At 37.3% G+C, this 26,782-nt stretch overlaps 1 protein-coding gene across 7 annotated transcripts in view; it reads left to right on the top strand.

Moving 5' to 3' along the window:
- SHLD2 (shieldin complex subunit 2) overlaps positions 1-25,451 on the top strand; it is an 82,758-nt gene extending 57,307 nt beyond the window's left edge. For 6 of the 7 annotated variants that reach the window (XM_074233154.1, XM_074233152.1, XM_074233155.1 and 3 more), the window contains 6 exons: positions 2,854-3,048; positions 4,218-4,352; positions 6,881-7,087; positions 8,806-9,040; positions 23,077-23,192; positions 25,111-25,451. In XM_074233154.1, coding sequence (XP_074089255.1) covers positions 2,854-3,048; positions 4,218-4,352; positions 6,881-7,087; positions 8,806-9,040; positions 23,077-23,192; positions 25,111-25,289 — 1,067 coding nt within the window. In that variant the 3' untranslated portion in view covers positions 25,290-25,451. The remainder of the gene's footprint in view (positions 1-2,853; positions 3,049-4,217; positions 4,353-6,880; positions 7,088-8,805; positions 9,041-23,076; positions 23,193-25,110) is intronic. The other variant, XM_074233157.1, reaches the window with a different exon arrangement.
- Positions 25,452-26,782: the final 1,331 nt, after the last annotated feature.

The raw sequence follows: 26,782 nt of genomic DNA, 5'->3' as shown, positions 1-26,782 counted from the left end.
AAACAATTCTACTTAAAACATCTGTATTGGATTTTAGAATTAGAAGAAATATTAGCAGTCTTCTAACTAGCACCACAGTTCTTTCAGGAATCCCTTCTGGTACATCCCTAAACATTGATTTATTTGGAATATGTCATGAAATTCTTTTGCATTCTGCTTTCATAAGCAAGAAAAAAGTGACAACTAAGCAAGCTTATTCCAGGAATTTTTTTAAAAGGCAATTTTCAGAGCATTTCATAGGGTTATCTGCACTACTTCATAGTAATAATTGACATTCATGGGAAGTTCTATAGGACCAATGTCTGCTGGTTCTTATAATTGTTTGGAATAAACAGCTAGATGGCACAGTGGATAGATCAATGACCTTGGAGTCAGATAGGTGTTCAAATATAACCTCAAACACTTATCATCTATAGAAAGTGATTGGTATAAAATATTTTCTATAAATAGTGAAGGGAGGGCAGAATACACACTCATTTCTTGCACCAATAAGGTCCTTAGGGATAGTGGGCACAAACTATAGTAAAATGGCACATGTAACAAAGGGGTACTTAATAGTTCCTGGTAATTGGAAGTAAGGGCAGCTAGGTAGTGCAGTGGATAGCCTTGGAGTCAGGAGGACAGGAGTTCACCCTATCCAACCTCAGATAATTGACACTTATCAGCTGTGTGACCTTGGACAAGTCACTTAATCCTGGCATCCAAGGTCATCTCCAGTCATCCTGATTCATTTCTGGCCACTGGACCCAGATGGCTCTAGAGGAGAAAGTGAGGCTGGTGACTTAGCACAGCCACCAACTATTAGTTTGTACCCATAATCCTTAGGGACCTTGTTGGTGCAAGAAATGAGTGTGTACACTCCCTTCCCCTCACTATTTATAGAAAATATTTTATACCAACCACTATTTCTATAAATAGCCAGTGTTTGAGGTTGAATTTGAACTCCTATCCTCCTGACTTCAAGTCCAGTGCTCAAATCCAATTCATGTGCTTGTCATGGCATCACCTCCCTTCATGTCATGGTCTTCTTCAAGAATGAAGGACAAGGGGGCGGCTAGGTGGCGCAGTGGATAAAGCATCGGCCCTGGAGTCAGGAGTACCTGGGTTCAAATCCGGTCTCAGACACTTAATAATTACCTAGCTGTGTGGCCGTGGGCAAGCCACTTAACCCCATTTGCCTTGCAAAAACCTAAAAAAACCCCAAAAAAACAAGAATGAAGGACAAAAACATCATCAAAATTATTTGAAAATTGTCAACATTAAAAAATGATAAGCTATATATCACTTATTCCTTGATTTATCATCAAGGAACCATAAAAATTAACTGAGATTTTGAGCCAGTTTTGAATTTTGTGTCTTGATTCATGGAAAGCCATACATAACTTAGAGCATTTTTGTAAAAGATTCCCCAGACTTTAATGTGCTGAAGAAATGCCAGATATTGCTGTTGCTGCTATTGCCTGATAAATAAATGGGAATTTGTTATGAAACCATAAAGACTTTCCTTTATTCATTATTCATCTATTAAAAAAAAAGAAAAAAACAGAACATCCTCACCTGACTTTACTTTGTTTAGATCTGAGGCTGAGTCACTACCCAAAATAAACATAAAAATATCTTTAAAATATTTTTATTTCAGAAACAAATGATTTTAATTTTGCATTATAAACACTGAGTATTCAGTATTCAGATGTTATAATGAGAATATGTAGCAATGTTCCCATTAGAATTCAAAAATATCTACAAAACCTGAAAATTTAATTGCTTTTCATTCAAGATAACATGAATGTTATATATTATTTCATTATTATCTCCCTTAATAATTTACACATTTTCCAATGGAATAGATTGAGGTGCAATCTAGAAAGCAAAGCATCATGAAGAGAGTATTTTATATCAAAAGTATTATTTTAGCCATCAGTAAAATTTATTTGGGACATAGTTCCTACCCACAATTAACTTAAATTATAATTGGAAATGGCATATAAATAACAGTTCAAGACAACAAAATAAATATCACAAAGCAATTGCTAAAGAAAGTTAATAAGAACAATAAGTTCAAAGAGAAGGAGAAGTCATTATGAATTGTTTGGAAAGATCAGAAAGGTGTCATGAAGGCATAGTCAGGACACTGAGTAGACTACTCCAGAGTACAGGGTTGCATTGGTTAATTTATAGACACCTTTGAATGCTAGGTTAAGTAATTTGAATATTATTCAATTTGAAGTTATTTGAACAGGGGACTGATGGTGTTTTAAGGAGATTAATCTGGTGGTAATTCACCATATAAATTGAGGGACCAGAAAGACTACAGGTTGAGAAACAAATTAAGAAGTTGTTGCTAGGGGTGGCTAAGGTGTCATAGTAGATAGAGCACCAGCCCTGTAGTCAGGAGTACCTGAGTTCAAATCCAGCCTCAGACATTTAATAATTACCTAGCTGTGTGGCCTTGGGCAAGCCACTTTAACCCCATTTACTTTGCAAAAACCTAAAAAAAAAAAAAGTTGTTCTTCTAGTCTTAGTATGAAAGCAATAAGGCTCTCAACTAGGTTGGTAACTGGGTTGGTAAAAATAAAACAATAAATTATAAAGCAACAATAAAAAGTAACTGAATTTTGAACCTGATTGTGAGTTAAAGAGATAGGAAAGTCAGGCTTAAAAACCAGTTTTATTTATTTAAGTTTAAGGCATTATTGTCATATTTAAGTGGAATTGAATATTCTGTAATAAGAAATGCTACAGGTTGTTCAGACCACAGAAATAGGATCATTTACTTTTTATCTAATATTGTGCCATCAAAATTGAGTTCTCCGAGTTGATTGATGTTTCTTTTACCTTTATATTTTTTTTTAGATTCCTGTATACTCAGTGTTACAGTTCTGCAAGATTTATTAGGTTATATCTCTTCAAAGCATTCCTGCATTGTAGAGCTCCCCTTCAGATATCCTCAGAAATTGGAACGGATAAAGCATGTAGAATTGGACCAGCTTCAGCCAAACACATTAGTCCATTCAATACTAAAAGTTGTCTGTATCACGGTATTAACAGGTAAACCATTTTGTGGTCCTTCATTGGAAAGGTATCAACCAATTGTACTTTCTCAAGAATCAAGATTTTTCAAGCAAGATAAAAATCTAAATTAACAAAACTTTATGATTACATGATATTAAAATATAATCTTTAAAAATGAAAGCAAACAGAAAGGAAGCAAACAAAAAGAAAATGCAATGTATGCCTTTTAAAGTAGATTTTTATTAATATCTTTTGTTTTTACGTTGTTTAGATTTTCCCCTGTATCTCTGTTCCTCCTCTTTCAGAAGCTATCCCTTATAGCAAAGAGTTTTTAAAAAGAGGGAAAAATCTATTGCTTGTAATGTTCTATGTTTGTGCTTCCTCTAACACATCTGCAAAGGAGTGGAGGAGGCATCTTTTCTTATCTCCATGTCTTTTCTTTTGCTCTTTATAATTCTGCAACATTTCATTTCCAATTGTTTTGTGTTCTTTCAATTTTTACATTGATGTTATTTGTATTCTTTTCTTGTCTTATCTTCACTTTGTATCAGTTCATGGATATCTTTTCATGCTTCTCTATATTCATATATTTGCTATTTTTTTAGAGCACAGTGATATTCCATTGCATTTTTGATGTGCCCTGGTGTGTGTTTTTTAAGCTACTCCCCAATCAATTGCATACACTTACTTTCAAGTTAAGTTAACATACACTTATTAAGCACCTACTGTATACCAGGTACTGTGATAAGAGCTGGAGATACAAAGAAAAGCAAAATATAGTCACTTCTTTCAAGGTGCTCACAAGCTTAAGTAGGGTAGACAGGATAAATATAGAATAACTTTTTTAAAGTGACTTACTCAGATTCATACAGGTATTAACTGTGACTCTTTTTCAAAGGAAAAGGGGGTAATGTGCCAGACTTTTTAACTTTTTTTTATTTGAATGGTTAATGCTCCTGATGTAAGCTAAAAGGAATACAAGATTCAAAATGCATTAAATATCTATAAGAAAATCCAGTTCCTTTTAATTTTTAAGACTAAATTTGAACTCAGGTACTCCTGATTCCAGGGCCAGTGATCTATTCACTGGGCCACCTATCTGCCCCTTGTCTAGTCTACATTTGAGTTAAATTATAGACTTAGAAAAAAATGAGAAAATTTTCAGTTAAGTCAAATAAAACTAATACTCTTGTTGCTTTTTCCAGAAGCAGTATATGGATACAGAGGACAGAAGCAGAGAAAGATTATTTTAACAGTAGAACAGGTCCAAGACCAACATTTTGTACTTGTATTATGGGGTCCTGGAGCAACCTGGTACTCAGAGTTTCAAAGGAAAAGTGGTAATGTATCAGATTTTTTAAACTTTTTTTATTTGATTGATGAATGCTTCTGTTGAAGAGGAACACAAGATTCAGAAATCATTAAATATTCTATAAGTATGCTCAGTTTATTTTTAATTTTAAAGTAGAAAAATAATTATTTCCTAAAATTTTTCTTTATTTACAAATTTTGATGAAATAAAAACTCATTTATTTATAATGGCAAACAGTGGTGCTATGCCTTTTTTTTATTTTAGTAAGGCTTATTCCACTTCCAAATTTTTGACAAAGTATTTAAATAGTGAGATTATGTCTCTATATTCAGGTACAATGTACTAAAACTATAAATTGTTTGGTATATATGTCTTTATTTTCTGGCACAACATGCTACTTTTGCTTCAAGTTAAGTTTTTTAGAGTATATAGAGTAACTTTAAAAAAATTTTTAATTTGCACAAAAAGAATGAACATTTTCTCTTACAAAGCAGAACAGAAATATATATAATTGTGAGTTTCTGTTACATGTATTATTACATATAGACTATCACATATTGCTTTTACTTTTTTTTAAAGTATATAATAAATTTACAGCTATTCTGCTTGAATTTCTTTCTAAACTTCTCTGTGCCCTTTTGAATGCTTTTTTTTTGACCTTTTCTTTCTTTTTTGGGGGTGGGGGGTGGGAACCCTATCACTAACTTACCTTCTTGCAACCCCCTGTCCTTTCTCATTAGAACCATTCTAAAAAATGAAAATGGTTAAGCAAGGTAAATCCACTTGTTGACTTTGTCCACCTTGCATATCATATGTGTCCTTCTGCATTTTGGGAGAATACTTTACCTCACCACCTCTCCGGAGGAGGAAAGCACGCTTCATCATCAGACCTCTGGAATCATGGTTGAACATTCCATTGATCAGAACTCAAAGTTTTTATTTTTTCAGTATTCTTGTTTGCTGCATAAATGATTCTCCTGATTGTTTCTTCACTTTGCATCACTCCTTTGAAATGTTGCAGTTTTCTCTTCCAAGGTTTCTCTGAAACTTTTCTTTCATCATTTCTTGTTATTCAGTAATAATTCATATACCACGATTTGTTCAGCCACTCTGCAGTTGATAGAGAATTAGTTTCCTGGTCTTTGCTACTACAGAAAGAGCTTTTATAAATTTTTTTGTATATATTAATTATCTTGCTCTTTCCTTTGATCTCTTTAGAGGATACACCTAATTAGTGGTAACACTGAGTCAGAGAGTATACATAGTTTAGTGACTTTTGGGGTGCAGTTCTAAATTGCTTTCCAGAATGGCTGGCCTGGTTCCATACTTTCACCAAGAGTGCACCAGTATGCCTATGTATTACTACCTCTTTGAAACTACCAGGACAATTAAAAAAATTTCCTCTGTACACAGTCAGTGATTTTCAACATTGTAGTCATATTTAAAATAGGAACTGTACCTATATTTTCAGTTCTGGCATGAATGAATTATACCAAAAACAAGTGATCCTTCATTGATGTTAAGAGCTGTAGTTTTCTTCCTTTGAGTTCTGGTGAAGTTTTTCTAGTTTATAATAAGTAGGAATGGTCAGTACAGGTGGCCTATCCCTTCCTTTAGACCAGTGAAGTGATCTGAGACAGTTTGCATTGTATCATTCAATCATACTGCAACTTTGATGGCAGAATGACTGCTAGAAAGATCCATTCCAAGAGGACTGGAGACTAGATGCCTTCCTGAAGTTTCAGGTCCACATAGGGTTTTCTGGTTCTTCCAAGGGCAGAGTTTGCACCAAGGCTGCCTCCTTCCAGACCTGAGTTCCTGCTTTGGCCTCTTCCTCCCTTGGCTGCTACAGATTCCCACTTCAGGGAGTCTGACCACCATGGAGCGTTCTGCACAGAGGCCTCCACTCCTGCTGCTTCTAGATCTAGACACATTTATCTCTGGTCATGCTCAGAGGCCCACAGGCTTTGCTGGCAACCCTCTTTCCAATTAGCTGTGGGCTTCTGGTGTTCACTATGCAATTTTTGAGTGTAGCTATTCTTATTATAGTTGCTCATTGAATTTCTTAATCATTACTCATTAGGGGGCTGAGCAGTTTGCCCCAATTCCAGCAAGCAGCCATCTTGTCTGGAAACCAGACTTCTTTGAAAGAATACTTTATTTTTAAAGTGGAGACACCTTCCTTGGATGTCTAAATAATAAAGCACACACACTTAATTATTTAATAACTCTCAGGTGTGGTGGAAAGAACATTGAACTAGAACCCAGAACACTTGAGTTTTATCTTGTCTCTGTTTCCTACTAGCCATATAGCCTTAAGCACATTTGAACCTTAGTTTTCTCATTTGCAAAATGGGGATAAGACAGCATCTTTGACTCTCTGACAGATTAGATTTTTTATTTGAAAGCATTTTGAAAACTTTAAAGCATTATACAGATGTTGAATGGTTTTATTTATTCCCAGATTCTTTAAGTGTAACTACCAAGTTGTGTTTATTACTGTTCTGATTCTAGATTGTTTTTCTTATGTTGACTTTTTTATTTTCTTGTGTTAAGATCATCTTTGGGAGTTTAAGTATCTCCTCACTCAACATAATTCTACATTAGGAAATCTAGAATTGCATACAACCCCATGGTCCTCCTGTGAGTGCCTCTTTGAGGATGATATGAGGGCAGTTGAATTTAAAGCAAAGTTCCAAAAAAGGGAAAGTCACCTTGTGGAGATCTCACATTTATCTACCCTTCTGGAAGAGAAGCGCTCAGGTAAGAGTCTGTGCAGGCAGGCAGAGTTTGGAACCTTTTAATGAAATGAGTGAGGTCTCTGGGAACTGGCAGAGACCTACTGTGACTTGAGTAGGACTGCAGTTGATTGTTTTACAATTGCAGTCTTAGCTGGACCCTTAGAGGTTTGAATACTGGTAGACTAGGCATTTGGGATTAAGTTGTATTTAGTGGGACATTACATTTCAAAATATATATTTTGTATAGCTTCATTCATATAGCCCATTTTTCTGAAATGTTAATAAATGATAGCACCAATCTTTGGAGGACTTTTTAGTGATTTAAGCTGCGTTCTAATAAATATTTATTCAAGACAGATATTATTATAGTTTCCAGAAATAGTTTAGCCTATTCAAGTCACTGAGACATCTAGAAACTGATATTCAATTTGATCATTTGTATGGTATGTGAAAATTCTCTTTCATAAAATGCATGCATTTACCTACCCCCTGAACTTTCTCTTTCTAAATATATAATTCATCATCAAAAGTGTTTTAAAGATCTCTTAATTGATGGCTTTGTTCTTTGGAATTACATTGACAAACAGGAAACATATGACATAGCAAAAACTTTTTAGTTTTTCTCTATCATCATCTACCTATTTTATAATATATTATTCAGATATTTTAGATGATATGTGATATATATTTAGACAAGTTGGCATAAAGTTTGAACAATTAAGACATGTTCTCAGATCTTAAATGGGACTACATATCACAGAAGCTATTTACTTTGAAATTTTCAGAGATCTAAAAAAAAAATCTATCTCCAACTATATTTAGAGAAGAAATAGGAGATGGAAAATTGAGAAATATCTTCCAGTGATATAATTTACCATTAACAAATAAATTCAGTACTAACAAAAATGTTCATAATTTTTGGATAATATATTCCTAAAAATTAATGGAATCAGATTATATTTTGGCCTTAATATTGAATCTTAAATAACTTTATGATTATTACATTTGTAATATAGTCTTTTTATTTGTAGTTATTGTTATATTTATTATACATTTAGTTGTATATAGTTATATTATACTTATATTGTTTTATATTATATTATAAAATTTTATAGTTATAATATTTTAATAATTTATTTTCTTAGCTGAGTTTCCTCTCATATTGTATAGACTTTTTTTCAAGATTTTGTATGTGCTGTGGATTTAAAAAATATATAATTGTATGGAAAAGAATGGGAGAATATTAAATTATCTGACATTCATAAGAATTAAATGACTAACCCTCTGGCTCTCAATGAACTTTTTGGCCTATTTTGTTACAATGCCTCTTTTTGGTCATTGAAAGGAACAATTTAGAACTTATATAGGGGCTACATTTTTTGAGTATAGAGTTGAATAGGCAAGTTCAATAATTTTATGTTTCCAGCTATTTTCTAGCTTTGTGCCATGAGTCCTGGGATTAAAGTGTTGACCCCAAAGAGCTAGTAATTAAGACCACCATGATCTTTTTTTTTTTTAGATTTTTTAGATTTTTGCAAGGGGTTAAGTGGCTTGCCCAAGGCCACACAGCTAGGTAATTATTAAGTATCTGAGAGCGGATTTGAACCCAGGTACTCCTGACTCCAAGGCCAGTGCTTTATCCATTACGCCACCTAGCCACCACCATCCATGATCTTTTAAGACAACTTTATGGGAGCATGACAATTCTAATTCTATATGTATTTTTTTTGTCTTCAATAGGAGTGATTCAAGTCAAAGCCCAGATCTTAGCATTAGTGTTTCCTGTTGCTGCTTGTGAGAGCCAGCAGCTTGTCCTGGATGCCAGCACTTCTCTGGAGGATATTCTGACCTGTTTCCCCACCATTATGTATTCAGGCTGTGGAAAATGTGGACTGGAATTAGAAACAGATGAGAACAAGATCTACAAGCAGTGTGTCAGCTGCTTGCCATTTACTATGGTGAAATTGTACTACAGGTAAAGAAAGCCAAAAACCTAAGCTAAAAAGACTGTATTTAGAATGATAGAACTGGAAATAACCTCAAGGAGTCACTGGTCCCAGTTTCTTATATCTAATCAGAAGCTATAATCTTTCAAGGCAAATGACATTTCATCCATTTCAAAAAGAAAATGGTGGAATGTGTAAAAATAATTAAAATAGTTATATGTGGGAAATAGAGTGAAAATTTTTCTCTCCTCACTGCTGAGTTACTATATGCAAATAAAACATCTTAAGAGTTTTAATTTTTTAATTTTCATAATACATAAAACAATATAAACCTTATAGGATATTGTTTAGCAGTTTAATAGCTACAGAACTTTTAAAGTTCTGGCATAATTTTTTTTATGTTACCTCTTTGTGAAATAGCATCACATATTTCATTGTCAGGATAATCATCTATAAACATTCAGTAGCTTTCAAGGAGGCTGCTATTTTGCTCCAAATCAGACCCAATTCCAGAAGTGGATTATCTACAAATTATTTATTACCAGATTCCTCCAGATTCCTTCCTTCCTGCTTATGTCTGAGGCCTCAATGTGGCATGGGAATAAGCACTGCATCCTTTCTAAAATGATTACATTTTTTTTTCTAATTACTAAGCACCCCCCCCCCCCATCTTCTTGTTCAGTTTTCCTGGTTTTTGTAAAATAACAAGTCCTTATACCACTTTCTGGGGTCTTTGTTATCAAACACTGAGTTATGAGATTGACTTGCTTCAGTATATATATATATATATATATATATATATATATATATATATATATATATATATATATATATACTTAATCTGAGCCATTGAGAAACCTCTATTTTAAAACTGTACCAAATTGTTTTGAGAATTACTGCTTTGTAAAAGAGTTTTAGAACTGGTATTTCTGAATTCCCTTCCTATTTTTTTTTTAGAATTTTCCGTGAGATTCTTGACCTTTTGTTCCTCCAGATGATCTCATTAAATTTTCCTGCTCTATAATAAAATCCTTTGGTAGTTTATTAATATGGAATTGAATAAATTAATTAATTTGGGTAGTATTGTCACTGTTGCTATATTCACATGGCTAACTCATGAACAACATTTTGCCAATTATTCAGGTCAATTTTTAATTCAGTAAATAGTATTTTATAGCTCAGTATCTTTATGTAGCTTCTATATACATCTTGGTAAGTAGACTTCCCAATATTTTGTACATCCTGTAGTTATTTAAGTGGAATTTCCCTTTCTCTCCCTTCCTATTGGGTTTATTAGTTACAAAGAAATAGTGATGATTTATTCATTTGAATTTATTTTAACTACAGGAGTTATAATTAATTTTTTGCAAAGTCTTTAGAATCTTTAATTAAACTAACATATCACCTACAGAAAGTGATTACTTTGTTTATTCTTTGGCTATGTTTATTCCCTCAATTTTTTTCTTACCTTACTAATATAGCTAACAATAAGATTAAATCATATAGAAGTGATGACAACAAACAACAGACATATTCCTGAAAAAGATGTTAGTTATGTATGCTACATGCAATTCTGGCTCTTGGCATTGTTTGATTGGTGAAAGTTTTTTCCTTTAGCAGAAATGGATTTTGTTAAAAAAATTTTCTCCTTCTGTTGATACCATATGATTGCTACTGTTCTTATAAATATGGTCAGTTGTGATCATCTGTTCCTACATTCCTAGTATAAATTCAGCCAGGTCATTTTTTGTGTGTTTGTGTGTGTGTGTGTGTGTGTGTGTGTGTGTGTGATTTTCAGAGCTCTTCGGTTGTAGTTTTAAAAATGTATCAGTTTTCTGGGCTGTTTTGGGGGGGGGGTCTTAGTTGTATAACCAGTTCAGTGATACATTTTCTCCTTTGTTGCTGACATTGTCTGTTGTCTCATGATTACCTTCATGATTACCATTAATGAAGATAATAATAATAAGCAGCACATACAGTAATACTAAGAGGTAGCTGCAGTTATCATCCCCATTTCATAATTAAGGAAACTGAGGAAAACAAGAGGTTAAGTGACTTGCCCAGGGTCACACAGGTAGTTTCTAGAGAGCAGATTTAAACTCAGATCTTGTTGATTCCAGACCCAGTACTCTATCTTCCTAACTGTCCATTACCTGTTACTTCTATCATTTATTCTTTGACCCGCTCATTCTAAGGGATTAAGTTGTCCTTAATCCTTTCTTCAGCAGCCCTTTAACAAATGTAATTATATTGCATTGTAATCAGTAAAGGATATGTTTGAGAGTACTTCCTTCCTGCTTATGTTTGTGAGGTTTTTATATATATTTATACATGGTTAATTTTTGTAAAGTTAAAGTTACCATGCACAGCTGAGAAATATTTATACTCCTTTCTGTTCCCATAGTAATCCCCAGAGAACTATCATCATTTTCTAAAATTATTTTCAGTTGCTTTCTCATTTACTTGTTTGTTAGATTTATCTAATTCTAAAAGTGATAAATTGGGTTTCCCATCATTATAATATTAATATCTCTTGATTTACCTTCTCCTTTAAGCAGTTAGACACTATGCTGACACATGCTTGGCATGTTTGGTATTGAAATTCATTCAGAGGCAGCTAGGTGGCACAGTGGATGGAGCACTGGCCCTGGAGTCCAAAGGACCTGAGTTCAAATTTGGTCTCAGACACTTAATAATTGCCTAGCTGTGTGACCTTGGGTAAGTCACTTAACCCCATTGCCTTAAATAAAAAGAATTTCAAAATAAAAATTTAAAATAAAAAATAAATTAAGAAATTAATTTATAGTATATGGTACCAATCAGTAGAGCATATTTTCCCTATTTATCTTTTGTAATTGTTTATTTGGCTGTTCTTTTTTCTGAAATCAAGATTTCTGCCTACTTTAAAAAGTTTATGCAGAGACATAATAGGTTTTAACTCCTTATGTTAACTGTGACTATATTTTCCAGTGTTTCTTATTTTGCTGGATTCTACTTTCTAATTTATTTTGCAGTAGTCTTCCATTTTATGAGTTTATCCCATTCACTTTCATAATAATGATTGTTAAATGTATCTCCCTCCTTTCTGTTCTCTTAGATTTTTTTCCCTAAAATTTTCCCTTTCTTGCTTTTCTTTTTAATCTCTTTTCATGACCCCAACACTACACTTAACGCATTGTTTGCTTAAGATTAATCCCCTATAGGGGGCAGCTAGGTGGTCCAGTGAATAGAGCACTGAACCTGAAGTCAGAAGGACCTGAGTTCAAATTTGACCTCAGACACTTGATATTTAGATATTAGTGACCTTGGGCAAGTCATTTAACCCTATTGCTCATCCCCCGCAAAAAAGACTATAATCCCTCCTCAGTTTCTCCATTCACTCATCTTTCCTTTTTCCTTATTGAGTTGAATTTTTTTTGCATGTTGATAATTATTTACCATGTCATATTTGAAATGGGATAAATTGATCATATATTTATGTGTGTATATACATATATCAATAATAAAAGACATCAGTAATGAAAGTTATTTTCTAATAAGTATTAGGTAGAATGCTAATTGTTACTTATCCTGTATATATTTGTTTGCATGTTGTCCCCCCCATAAGAGTGTAAGCTTCTTGAGGACAGGGACTGTCTTTTTCCTCTTTCTATATCCCCAGAGCTTAGCATAGTGCCTAGCCCAAAATAAACACATAGTAAATGTTATTGATTGATTGGTCCATTAGATTTTATGCTGATTAAATCTATATGCTTGAAACCTTTTTCTTATGTGCTATTTGTATCAACCAGTTAGCTTATTTCTAGCCACAGTACATCATATACTGAGGCAATGGAGTCCAAATATGGTAGTTATATTATTATTACATTATTTTGGATTGCCATAAGAGTTTTGGTAGTCTGCTCCATTTCATATGTGTTTACTTTCTCCTTCTGGTTACATTTGCAAATGCCCTTATAGTGAGACAGCTTGACCCAGTCTCGATCCAAGTCCTCTGAAAGTTTGATTTGCCTTCTCCTGATTCTTACAGTTTTGTGAGACAATACAGATTGTCATACTGAGTCAAAATCTGTGCTTTCAAATACCCTTCTGCTCCCAGTGGTTGTTGCTTTGAGAAACTCTCTGTCTCTACTTGTTGAGGTCATTGGTTTATTGACTAATGTTGCTCCTGGGGTCTGTTGGCCTCCTTATTTTTACAACCATTGTGTATCATTTAAATTTCTCTGAAAAGGCTGTGTACCTAATAGATGGGAACTAGCCTTGAAGGCAGAAAGACTTGGGGTCAAGTCCTACTTCTCACATGTACTATGTCACCTTGGACAGATCACCCAACATCTTAATGCCCTAGGTAACTCTTCAGACTTAAGATGGCTTAGGAGCTACCAGGCTGCACTGGAGGAAGGATTTTCCTATACCAATGAAGTTGCAGGTCTCACCCCCCCAAAAAAATATTTCCCTAAGAAATGTTAATCCTACAAAGGAGGCGAACCTAAAAACCTAAAAAATAAAAATAAAAATAAAAAAATAAAGTAGTAGTCCTTAGAAATATGGTAAAAATCAATAACTAGAAAATTTTTTCACAAGACTTTTTCCCTCTCTAATTTTCTGACTGCATTGATGTTCTCATTTATATTGTATTGATGAGTTAGAATACCAGATCCTTGAGTCATTTTTCTATCTCTCAAGTTGGACATCATTGCAAAAAAGGCAACCCTGGACTACTTTGGGGTATTTTGCTTGAAGTGTTGGATTCTTTTTTTTTTTTTTAGGTTTTTGCAAGGCAAATGGAGTTAAGTGGCTTGCCCAAGGCCACACAGCTAGGTAATTATTAAGTGTCTGAGACTGGATTTGAACCCAGGTACTCCTGATTCCAGGGCTGGTGCTTTATCCATTGCGCCACCTAGCTGCCCCAAGTGTTGGATTCTTTAGTGGTTATTATTTTACTTGGAAGTTTTTTTTTTAATCACTTCTACTCAACATTATTGGGTACTCACATGGTAGGTAGAGACAGAGTACCTGGGCACTTGATTCTTGTCATGGTCCCTGACTTCAAGTTGCTTAATGTCATGAAAGGAGTTCTGATTTGGCTTTTATGCAAATATCAACAATCCTCCATATTCTCAAATTTAACTTTCAAAGCTTCATGCATTCGTGTGATTTTATTAGTAACCTTATTTTTATTTTCATGTTGGCAGCACACATATTTGTGGCTTTACACAGAAGGGAAAAAATGAGAAATAAGTGCGACCTGCCCAGGGGAGTAGCTGATATCCTACTGAGCACTTCCCTGGTCTTCCCTGTTTACCCTACAGTTGTAGAGTAAAAAACTCCCTGTGTATCTTATATTTTCATTGTTTGCCTTTAAAACTCAAGTTTTGTGTTACAGTTTTGTCCTTGCTGATCTGATCAAATTGGTGGGTCCTTCGTGATCTCCAACCCTACCAGCTGTAGAAGATAGAATCAGAAGTGATGTGGAGCTGTCCGGTAATCTTCTGACAGCAAAAGCTAAAATCTCAGCAACTTCTCCCTGGGTTTTCAGAGGGCCACCAAAGTAGAAAGGTTGAGAGCAGAATCTACAACAATAGAATGCCCTCACACTACCATGTGACACAGTGGAAGATAAGATTCAGGTTAAAAAAATGTTAAAAATCTAGTTTTAAGAGTTTTATTTTCTGTACAGTATTTATGATGCTATATGATTTCATGTGTTATAAAAAGTGAATTTTTTTAAAATTTTTTTTAGGATTTTGCAAGGCAAATGGGGTTAAGTGGCTTGCCCAATGCCACACAGCTAGGTAATTATTAAGTGTCTGATCCCGGATTTGAACCTAGGTAGTCCTGACTCCAGGGCCAGTGCTTTATCCACTGCGCCAAATAGCTGCCCCCAAAAGTGAATATTTTAAATCAGTGTTGCTTTTTTAATTGAAATGTTACCTCAAGGGCGGCTAGGTGGCATAGTGGATAAAGCACTGGCTCTGGAGTCAGGAGTACCTGGGTTCAAATCCGGTCTCAGACACTTAATAATTACCTAGCTGTGTGGCCTTGGGCAAGCCACTTAACCCTGTTTGCCTTACAAAAACCTTAAAAAAAAAAAGAAAGAAATGTTAGCCCAAAACATCACAGAATTCTTTTTTTTCCTAATTTTTTTTATTCTCATTTCATACAAATGTTTTTTTTACATTAATAAAATATACTTGTTTACAAGTAAACAAAATACCCCCCCCCATGAATATAGATAGACTTGTTTGGGTGAAAAAGTAAAGGGGAGAGAACAAAAATTAAAATTAAAAAAAAAATAGTAATAATTGTAGGTATGGCCAGGTGGCACAATGGACAAGCACCAGCCCTGGAGCCATGAGCACCCGAGTCCATATCCAGCCTCGTAAACCCAATAATCACCCAGCCATGTGACGTGCAAGCCACCCGATCCCCACTGCCCTGCAAAAACCAAAAAGAAGAAAAAAAAAGACCCCAAAATAGTAATAATAGTAGGGGTGGCTGGGTGGCAGACAGAGCATTGGCCCTTGAGCCAGGAGCACCTGGGTCCGAATCCGGCCTCAGACACCCAAAGATAATTCTGCTATGTGGCTCCAGGCAGGCCACCCAGCCCCACTTGCCCTGCACCCTCCCCCAAATAATAATAACAAAATATGTGCTTCAGTCTTTGTTCTAACACCATCAACTCTGTCATGAGTGGATCACATTCTTTATGATAAGTCCATCACAAAAGTTACTTCCATATTTTTCCAGCGTTGCCATTGCTGATCGCAACTCCCTCCTTTCTTATTTCTCCACTACCATGTACTATATTTTCTCTCTCCTTTCACTCTGACTCTGCTGTAGGGTCGCTGAGTGGTGCAGCAAACAGATCCCTGGTCCTGGGGCCAAGAAGCCCTGAGCCCCCATACCACCCCTTAGGCCCAGAATCCACCTGGACCTATGGTCCTGGGCAGGCCATCCAATCCCAGCCCCTTGCAAGAAGTAAAAAAGAAAATGTGTTATATCTGGCCACTCTCCCCTCATGGTCCATCCTCTCCTCCTTTATTCACATCCCCACCCCTTCCCCCTGCTCCCCCCTCCTTCTTACTCCAGTTGTCTATACCCCATTGGGTATATATGCTGTTTCCTCTCCTAGCCACCTCTGATGAGAGCAAAGGTTCCCTCATTCCCCCTTGCCTCCCCCCTTCCATATCATTGCAATAGCTCATTGTAATAAAAAAAAATCTTATGTGAAATATCTTGGACTATTCCCCCTCTCCTTCTTCTTTCTCCCATTCCATTTCCCTTTTTTTCTATTGACTCCATTTTTACACCATATTTTATCTTCGAATTCAGCTTTCTCCTGTGCTTCAACTATAAAAGCTCTCTCTACCTGCTCTATTAACTGAGAAGGTTCATATGAGTATTATCAGTGTCATTTTTCTATGCAGGAATGCATGCAGTTCATCCTCATTAAGTCCCTCATATTTCCCCCCACTCCTCCAATCTCCATGCTTCACCTGAGTCCTGTATCTGAAGATCAAACCTTGTGTTCAGCTCTGGCCATTCCAACAGGAACATTTGAAATTCCCTTGGTTCATTGAAAGTCCATCTTTTTCCCTGGAAGAGGACATTCAGCCTAGCTGGGTAGTTCATTCTTGGCTGCATTCTAAGCTCTTTTGCCTTCCGGTATATTGTATTCCAAGCCCTACGAGCTTCCAATGTAGTTGCTGCTAAGTCCTGTGTGATCCTGACTGCAGCTCCACGATATTTGAACTGTGTCCTTCTGGCTGCTTGTAATATTTTCTCTTTGACTTGGGAGTTCTGGAACTTGGTTATAATATTCCTAGGGGTTGGTTTTTTGGGATCTCTTTCTCAGGGGGATCGGTGGATTCTCTCCATTTCTATTTTGCCCTCTGCTTCTAGAATATCAGGGCAATTTTCCTGTAGTAATTCTTTGAAAATGATGTCAAGGCTCTTTTCCTGATCATGACTTTCAGTTATTCCAATAATTTTCAAATTATCTTTCCTAAGTCTGTTTTCCATATCAGTTGTTTTTTCAATGAGATATTTCACATTTTCTTCTAATTTTTCATTTTTTTGGTTTTGAAGTATTGATTCCTGATTTCTGGTAAATTCATCAATCTCCCTGAATTCTATTCTTTGTCTGAAGGATTTATTCTCCTCAGAGAGTTTTCTTATCTCTTTTTCCATCTGGCCAATTTTGCTTTTTAAAGCATTCTTCTCCTCAATAACTTTTTGAACTGTTTTATCCATTTGACCTAAGCTGTTTTTTAGCATGCTATTTTCTTCAGCATTGTTTTGGATTTCTTTGACTAAGCTGCTGACTTCATTTTCATGTTTTTCCTGCATCTCTCTCCTTTCTTTTCCCAGTTTTTCTTCCAACTCCCTCATTTGATTTTCAAAGTCTTTTTTGAGCTCTATCATAGCTTGAGCCCAATTTCTGTTTTTCTTGGAGTCTTTAGATGCAGGAGCTTGTGCTTCCTCATCTTCAGACTGAGTATTTTGATCCTTCTTGGGCTCATTTGCAAAATATTTCTCAATGGTCTTCCTCTTATTTCTTTGCTTGTTCATTTTCCCAGCCTAAGCCTGTTTTTTGGGGGTGCTTCCTGAGCTTTTGGGACACTCCCACAAGGGTCTCAGTGTGTGAGGTTCTGTCCTCCCTCCTGGTCTGTGAATGAACATAAGTGCCCCCCTCTGCCACGGGGCTGAGGTGGGGGGGACCTGCTGTTCTATGGTGGGGCCTAGACTGGTATCAGGATCTGAATGTGGTCAGAGCCCCAGAGTCCTATTCCAGAGGCAGAGGACAGAGCTGGGCAGTCTCTCTTCACTCCCCTCCCTCAGCTCAATGGCCTCATGCCCTGGGGGCTCCTGCTTACCGGCTCCGCCTGCTTTTGTTTCCTGGATTTGGGCTGCAAAAGACCAAGCTGCTCCCTGTGTGCCCCGAAGGCTGGGCTCCACGTGCTCGCTCTGGCAGAGGTCCCCCGCTGTTCCCCCACTTTGTGCCGGTGCTCCCCGGGGTGCAGCTCAGGAGACTCCCCCGCTGCTGTGAGCCGCAGCTCCCAGCACCCTGGGGCTGCCTCCGGGAGGCTGAAGTTCTTTGGCTCTGGTGGGCCACCCCTCTGGCGGGCCGCCCCTCCGACCCGGGAGCAGAGCCTTTCTGCTCTTTTCCAGGTTACCTTGAGTAGAACTGCCTCCCTGGGTCCCTTTGTGGGTTCTGTCTCTCGAAAGTTTAGTTAGAGTCCTTAGTTTATGAGTTTTTATCAGAGAGCTCCTAAGACTCGATCCCTTCATGTCGCCATCTTGGCTCCGCCCCTCAACATCGCAGAATTCTAAGGGAATATTGGTGTGAAAAAAGTTTTGCCTTTTAGCAATTTTGTTTGGTGTATACTACATTTTATGAGTTATTTCATGGTTACTGTATAAGGAAAAGTACATATTATGAGAATTAATGTTTTGTTACAAAGTTTTGTATGTGGAAAAATATATTTTCACCTATCTCTTGGAAAAAATTTCAGTTTTTGGTAGTTGCAAGGAATCTATTTCCCATAGGGCCAAAACATTAACATTCATATTTTTTACTTTGACACTTTTTTTATGAACATTACATCTATGAAAGTTGAGGATTGGGAGTATACTATTTTTACTTAACATTTCCAAAAAAATTTTCCCCAATTAATTTTTTAAAATTTTAAATTTCCTTCCTCATCTTTCCTTACATTTTTAAAAAATGCAAAATTACTTTTAAATAGCTGAAATGAAGTTAAAGAAATTGATTCAAGAAGGAACGCTAGAAACAATCCTTGCAAATTTGACTTTATAATGCCATTTGTATCTTTATTATTTTATTTCTTTATGGAAAATATGACCTTCTTTTGCATTGACAATTAGCTTTAGTCAATAAACACCTAAAGAAAGTGTGAAGATTGCAAAATGTTCTGTCAGTTGATAAGAATGTTTCCTGACTGTGTGTATGCCACAGAAGTTGAATATCTTGAATCCAGAAATGCTTTAATGGTATAGAGCAGAGTTGTCAAACTGAGAATGCTCCACTGTGTAAGGGCAAACCAGATTCAAAGGTCATTAAGAAATGTTTTAACAAAATAAACAGACAGTGCAACATAGATAATGTTTACTTGTGGTTTTCTAATAATTCAGTATGCTGCCCTCAGGGATCCATTTAATTCTAGAGAATGTAATAGAGTAGAGAAATATTTTTAATCACTTCATTATAAATTATATGTTACTGTGGCTAGCACAGTCTTAGGACAATCATCTTAAGAATTTAGTATCTAACCCAGTATCAAGAGTTTTTTAAATTTGAGCCTGTTAACAAGTAGTAAAATTCTTCTTTCCATTCAGTATCAGTAAACAAGCAACTAAGTGACAGCTGGTCTTGTTCTTTGTCCTTAGGGAGCAGTTTTATATTCTTTTTTTTTTAAGTGATAAGAATACTATCCCTGTCCTGAATTCCAGTTTGGTTCCACAAACCTAAAAGTTCAGCTGTATGTGAAGGGTATTCCAGCACCCTGGGGATGCCGAGACCCAACTTGAATAGGTCCTGCCCTGGGGACCTTGTTTCCTTGGAGAGAGAAAGAGAAACTAGATGGCAGGATTCAGTTAAGGGAAGAAGCTTACCTCCCAGTGGCCAAGCAAACCTTTAGTCTTTGGAGGATCCAGGAAGGAGCCATCCCTGTGGAGCCCCATTGGGGGGGTGGGGGACGCTGGTAGCCTTGGCTGGTTTGGAGCCGCCTCCTGGTAATAGGCCACAGGATCGTTTTCTTACCTCTAGAACCCAAAGGGAATGGGCTCTGTTCAGTTATTTCTGAATTTATATATTCTACTTTTTCATTATAAAATTATATAAATTATAAATTAATATAAATTAATTAAATTATAAAATAAATCCTAGAAATACAAAGGATTTGTTGGAAGTTTTTCTCCTAAGATTCTCCATGCTCACCAGACAATCAGGAAGCAGAGACAAAACTGGGCCAGGAGCCAGGCACAGTGTCTGTGTGACTTTTTTTTGGGGGGGGGCTTTCTGTTTGCCTCAGCTTCCTCAGCTGTAAAATGGGGACAATATAATCAGCTCCTTCCAAGGTGGTTGTAAGACTCAAATGAGTGAATGCTTTTCTGTCCCTTACTCTCCAGCCTATCTGACATCTTCCCCTTTGGGGGCTGCTTCCCTAGGGCTAGATCTTAAAGCCATAGGCCTCCAACCAGGCTGTTCACAATTCACCAGCATTGGGGACAGACCTGCTCTAGCTGAATGCTGGGCTGTCCAACCACAGACATCTTCCCTTTCCTCTAAGGTCCTAGATTGAGCAGGCTCCTGACATTTGTGTTTCCATGGGGAAGGAGAAAGGAAATCTAATTGAGTTTTGTTTGCAGCAAACCAGTAGGTTGGCCTGTACAGCTCAGATGCCACTTGGGTGATACTGGTGTTAGGGATTATTAACTTTCTCTGTTCATTGGGGTTGTTAGTGTCTACTCTAGAGATGACTAATGTTGCTTTATCTCTTGTTTTTAATTCTAATTTTGCAAAAATTTGTGAGGGCAAAGGGACATCCCCCCATCTTCTAATGTATAGCATGGTTGTCACATGATCTAGAATTCTCCATCTCCTCTTACTTCACCTAAAAAGGAAAAAAAAAATAAATGACTTTCCAAGAGCTCCCTCTTATCATCTTTTTTTTCCCCCTCTTAAACTGGGTCTCCTCATCTCACCCAAACTAGAAGTGCAGAGTGGAGTCCACTCATGGACCACATCTCACTACTGACTGGCACAGAAGCTTTGACCTGTGCTGTTTTTCATGAGGGCCTGTTCAGGTCTAGGGGCCCCAGTGCTCCTAGGGACTCACCATACTGGTGTCAGACTTAGGGCCCACACCAAAGGATCTTAACATAGTGCTGTCAGAACCCCTGAGCTCAAGCTATCCACCAGCTTTAACTGCCTTCCTGGTAATCCCTAGCAGGGATTACAGACATTTTCCTCCTAATCATCTCATCTCCCACAGATACTTTCCTCCAAGATCTCTTTCACTCCTGTCTGTGATTTGGTAGCTCTTCTCCTTGCCCTTGATCCCATTGTTCTCATGATCCAATCCCTCTTCAACTTCTCCACCGCATTATCTCTTCTATCATTCCTACTCTTATCTTTATCTCATGCTATGTACTGACTCCTTCCCTGCCGCCTCCAAGCATGCCTATTTCTCCTCCTTTAAAAAAAAATCACTTTATCCAACTATCCCCACCAGGTGTCTTGTAGTGTCTCTTCTCTTCTTGCTAAACTCATTGGCAGTACTGTACCATCTGTACTAAATGCCTCCTCTTCACATCTGATTGATTCCTAGACCAATCTGGCTTCGGACCTTATTTATCAAATGAAGCTCCCCTCTCCAGTGTTACCGATGATCTCTTAATTACCCAATCTAATGGACTTTTCTCAATCTTCATCCTTGACCTCTCTGCAGGCTTTGACACTATTGTTCACCGTTTCTTCCTGGACATTCTTTTTCTGTATTTTCATGACTCTATTTTCTTCTGGTTCTCCTTCTGTATAACCATCCCAGATCTTTATCTAGAACAAGCCCACTGACTGGGGATATCCTCCAAGACTCTTTCCTGGGTCCTTTTCTTTGTTTTGTCATCTCCTTAGCTCCCCTGGATTCAGTTATCAACTCTGTGCAGAAAATTCACAAAGTTCTATATCCATCTGTAGTCTCTCTCTCCATTCTCATACTGCCATCTGCGTTTTGGATGCCTTGAACTAGATGTCCCAGGAGAATCTCAAACTTATTATGTCATTAAGTACTTATGAAGGGCTTAGGAAGTAGTGCTGGGGCTGCAAATACAAACAAAAAAGAAAGACAGACCCTGCTGCTTCCATAACAGAACATCCGCAGAGTGGGCATGGGGATGGAGTGATCCTTGGAGGGGATGCAAAGATGGGCAGAGGGAGGAAGTGGCTGAGGAAGGTAGTGACATCTAGAGAAGGACAGATGGAAGTTTTGGGTCTTACCTTGAAATGAGGAGTCTCACAAGAAAGAAGGCCCTAGGGTGAAGGAGACAGCTGAGGAATGTTAGGGGAGACCAGAGAAACAAAACTCAGTATTTTTTACCCCCAAATCGTCTGACTGTCTAGGCTGCTCCCAGACCTTTGATGTCACAGCCTCTACATGGCTTCATATATCCTTGTTGCATCTCAGGCCAGGCCTACTTGCAGAGTGACTCCACTGTTACTCCAGCCTCAGATAGAAAGTCCTCTTCACACTCCGGCCTTTTCCTTCTTTTTCAGTCTTCTTTCACCTTATTTCTTTGCATAGATTCTCTCCATATTCACTGTCCTCAGGCTCCCAGGCTTCCATTTCAGAGGTCTCTGCTCCTGCCTCTCCATCTTCTGCAGGAGGTTTGCTAGGCCTTACCCTGGCGGGGTGGGGGTGGGGGTTTCCCTCTAGAGCTGGTTGGGCATGGCACCTTTGCTGCAGGAATAGTGGTAGTACAGTGCCCAATAAGTCTTCCGAAAATATTTGTTAATTGACTTACTCATTAAGTAAGTTTATGTTAAATTGTTGTGTTTTGGCCCTTAAAAGTTAATAAATCACCAAAGGATCAGTTTACTCATTTCACATAGGAATGATTACCTCCAATATTACAGGGCAACAGGATGCTAATTAATGAAAACATTTCTCTGTAGATAAATTACCCATTCATCTGTATACTTCCTACATGTGCCACTACTGAATAACTGAAGTCAATATTATAATTTTCCAGAGACTGGAACTGGCGCTTAGACAATGTGTTTCATTTTTCTCTTACTGTCTTATCAGAAGAATATGAGTTTAGTTTTTCTAGGAGTACAGGTTTTTTTCCTCTGTTGGGTCTTCCATAAGAACCAAGGTGAATGTGGCATTACAGGAGCACTCTCAGTGGTTTTCAGCAGGTTAAAAAAATCAAGTCTGGACCAGAAAGTGATACTTAATCTCATTCATTTCACTGAAAATTTGCTCTAGTTCAAAACTTTTTTTAACTTTTGCCTCTTCTGTCACATCTCCTTTTTCAGGTCAGCTGTAATGACTGTGTCTGATGGCAGGGATGATGTTCGCATTCATGTAGGATCGGAGATGATACAGAAGATTCTTCTCAATATTCCACCTGATTGGTTAAGCAAAGTTGTAGGTATTGTATCAAAAAATTAAAATGTAAATAGTTCTGAATGATCTGTTTAAAGGTCCCAATAGAAAGTGGTTTCTGGATAAGTGAGATGTTTACTATAATCTATTAACATGATTACATGTTTTGTTTGCTCAAGATTTTTTAAATTGGCAAAGAGCTGTCTAATAAGGGTATGTTAAATGGGTATCCTATGACACCTCTACAGTCTCAGTTTAATTCAGTTAACTTCCTCACTGTTCAGATTGGTTCTCAGCAGAGGTGAGGTGTCAGTGATAGGAGAAACTAGGATATGAGTACCTAAAAAACAAACATGGATTAATAGTCTCATCCTCTTCAATTTTGGTTCCAGCATTTATAAAGGAGGAATGTTTAATAAAACCAAAGGAGTTATAAATTAATGAGATTTAATCCTTTGAACTTGTTCAAACTCTTTAGCCTCAGTCCCATTTGGGTCAGTGCTCCAATTTTCCCCTTCCAGAAGCAATGGCATGCCCAAGGCCAGAGAGAAGTAACCTCTAACTTCAAGTCCATCAAGTTGTCCTCTTGGTGTGCAGAAGAGCCTCAGAGCCACCCCCACCCCATCCCACCTTGCCATCACCTACGGGAACTGAGGTGAAGAGAAGGTGGCACGTGTAAACACAGGCAGGAAGCTGCAATTTAGAAGTAATACATGGGGGCCAGCTAGGTGGCACAGTGGATAGAGCACCGGCCCTGGAGTCAGGAGTACCTGAGTTCAAATCCGACCTCAGACACTTAATAATTACCTAGCTGTGTGGCCTTGGGCAAGCCACTTAACCCCATTGCCTTTGCAAAAACTTAAAAAAAAAAGAACCAATACATGGGACCATGAAGAAACCAGTAGGGGGGGAGACCAGATTGAGATTGGTCTTAAAAATTAATCCAAGAAGACTCATTTAAGTTCCCAATAAAGATCAGAGCACCCCATCACATGGTGTATGTTGTGAGCAGAATGAATCACTGCACACGCTGCCAGATGACATTGGTGGGTTGGTCAGTTTCCTCAAACTGTTATTTTTTTCCCTCTTTTTTTATTCCTTGGCATAAGAGATGACTCTTGGGTGCATCAAGATATGTTTTGGAATTAGGGTAATGATATCAAATATAAATAGTTTGATTATTAAAAGGGAGAGAGGGTCATGTGGCAGGTAAGCACTCAGGATTATTCAGGCAGCTGCTACATTCCCAAGGCAATCCAGCCAATCTCCTACTCTCCAGAGAGGATGGACCTTGCTCATTTTCCATCCATGGCACTTGTCATGAGAGATTATTGACACATCTGTTTTTATCTCAATACTTCAGGATACTTTCAAGGAATCAATATTAATCTAGTCACTTAATATATGATGAGATTATTTTTAGTCATCTATTCTTAACATTTATTTAAACACAGAATTAATTTGCTGATCTCAGTTCTCTCACAGTATTTTCAGTTTCAGATTTAAAATGATAGACAATAAATTTTTCCACATGTCACTAACACTTAACAATGAAATAAGTAATATCCTCAGTATACAAAATATACACCATTATTGATCCCATTTCTTCAATAAGAATGGAGTAACTAGGGGGCGGCTAGGTGGCACAGTGGTTAGAGCACTGGCCCTGGAGTCAGGAGTACCTGAGTTCAAATCCGGCCTCAGACACTTAATAATTACCTAGCCGTGTGGCCTTGGGCAAGCCACTTAACCCCCTTGCCTTGCAAAATCTAAAAAACAAAAAAAACAAAAAACAAAACAAAAAAAAAAAAGAATGGAGTAACTAGATTCTAGAATCCCATTTCTTTGTTGTGCCTGAAAAGAAGGTAGGGAAATGAGTCTTTTGCTCTGAGCAGCAGCAAGGAACAAGAGGATGGGTATAAGTGCTACTGGGAAAGGTATTTTATGTTTTCTTCTTTTGGCAGTCCCATCCTCAGGTATCACATATGGAATGGTTGCAGCAGACCTGTGTCACTCGTTGCTAGCAAGCAGAGAAAGAGCCTACACCCTGAAAATTCAGAGCCTGTTTATTCTAGATGAAAACAGCTACCCTTTGCAACAAGACTTCTATCTGCTGGATTTTCATACTGACTTTGAAGCATGACTTATTATATAAGTGATCAGAAAAACAAATTGCTGGTAACTGGAGGAAACATACAATGAAATGCTTTGTCTTTTGAAATGAAGTAACAAGAATTATGCATATTTACAGACACCAGCAATATTGACTTGAGCATATTCTTTTTTTAATAAAAATTTGTAAAAAATAAATTATTTTTTCCATTGCTTTTCTTGTATTTCCTTCTGAAATATAATCTAGTGATAATCATACTGCTTCATATTTGTGTGACACTTTAAAATTTACACCTATTCCTACAAGATAATCTTGTGAGGCAAATGATCATACAGGTATTATTATCCTGACTTGACAGATGAGGATACTAAGCTTAAAAGAGGTTAATGACTTACCCAGTCACACAGCAAATTTTGCATCCAGAATAGTTATAACTATAATAATGGGCATTTATTTATAGGAGTAATAATTTTCTAAACTGAAAATTATATTGAAGGGAAAATGAACAAAGGGGGAGAAAATAAGATAATGATGTTGAGGAGATTGAAGATACGGAACTGGGAAGAAACTTTTCATAGTGGCTTCTATTTCCTCTGTAAGGTATGAATTGCTAGTGCTTTCCTGTTCTAAAGTTACTTACATTTATTTTTTTATATATTTTGTATTTACTTTTGTATATGTTGTATCACCCCACCCACCCCCATCAGAAGAATGTAAGTTCCTGGTTAGAGACTGTTTAGTTCTCTTTGTATATGCTGGCTTTTATTTAGTAGATGCTCATTCAATAAATGCTAACTGAATGAATAAAAGGGCCTCTGTTGAGAAGGCAGCATGAAATAATGAATAAAAAGTTAACTAGCTTTGGAGCTAGGAGGACCTGGGTTCAGTCCTGCTTCTGACCCCTCCTGACCATATGACCTGGACAGTGCTTGAGGCAATATGTACAAGTAAGAGAAGTAGAAAAGATGCTGACCTTCATTGTCGCAGTTCCCTCCTTCAGGAATCCCTTGTGTCAGTGAAATTTTAAACCCCATCTCTCTATTGTGGAAAAGAATGGGAGAGGTGATTTGAACAGAGAAAGTTTGGTCCAGCCAGTTGAGAGAGCACGAAAACAAGAATGCAGCAATGAGGACTCAGCTGAGCCCCCAAAGCCAACACCTTCAGCCTAACTTTCAGCAGATAGTGAGGTCCTGGCTTCCTACTACGCCTAAAAGAATTGAGCCCATTTATCTTGGAGCTCTGTCCCCTCCCCTCCTCCACACCTCAGCTCTCCTCTACTTCTTTTTCCATCTGTCCTCTCCTTTGTTCTCTGAGAAAAAGGTCCTTTTTGTTGACTGGTAGGTTTACTTGAGCCCCCTGTTCTCTTCCCTCCCACTTGCAAGGGCTTACTTTATCCATCGTTTTCTTTCCCCCTTCTCATTTCTGTTTTCCTTTCTGTTAGGAAGCTCCCTCCTTCCCTGTTGTCTCTAAACATTCTCCAGTCTTCCCCTTCCTAGAAAAACCTTTTTCTTTACCCTGTCAGT

The sequence above is a fragment of the Macrotis lagotis genome, chromosome 4 (assembly GCF_037893015.1).
Source record: "Macrotis lagotis isolate mMagLag1 chromosome 4, bilby.v1.9.chrom.fasta, whole genome shotgun sequence".
In the NCBI taxonomy this organism is placed as follows: Eukaryota; Metazoa; Chordata; class Mammalia; order Peramelemorphia; family Peramelidae; genus Macrotis; species Macrotis lagotis.
Note: the sequence above shows the minus strand (reverse complement) of the source record. Positions and strands in the feature narration are given on the sequence as shown.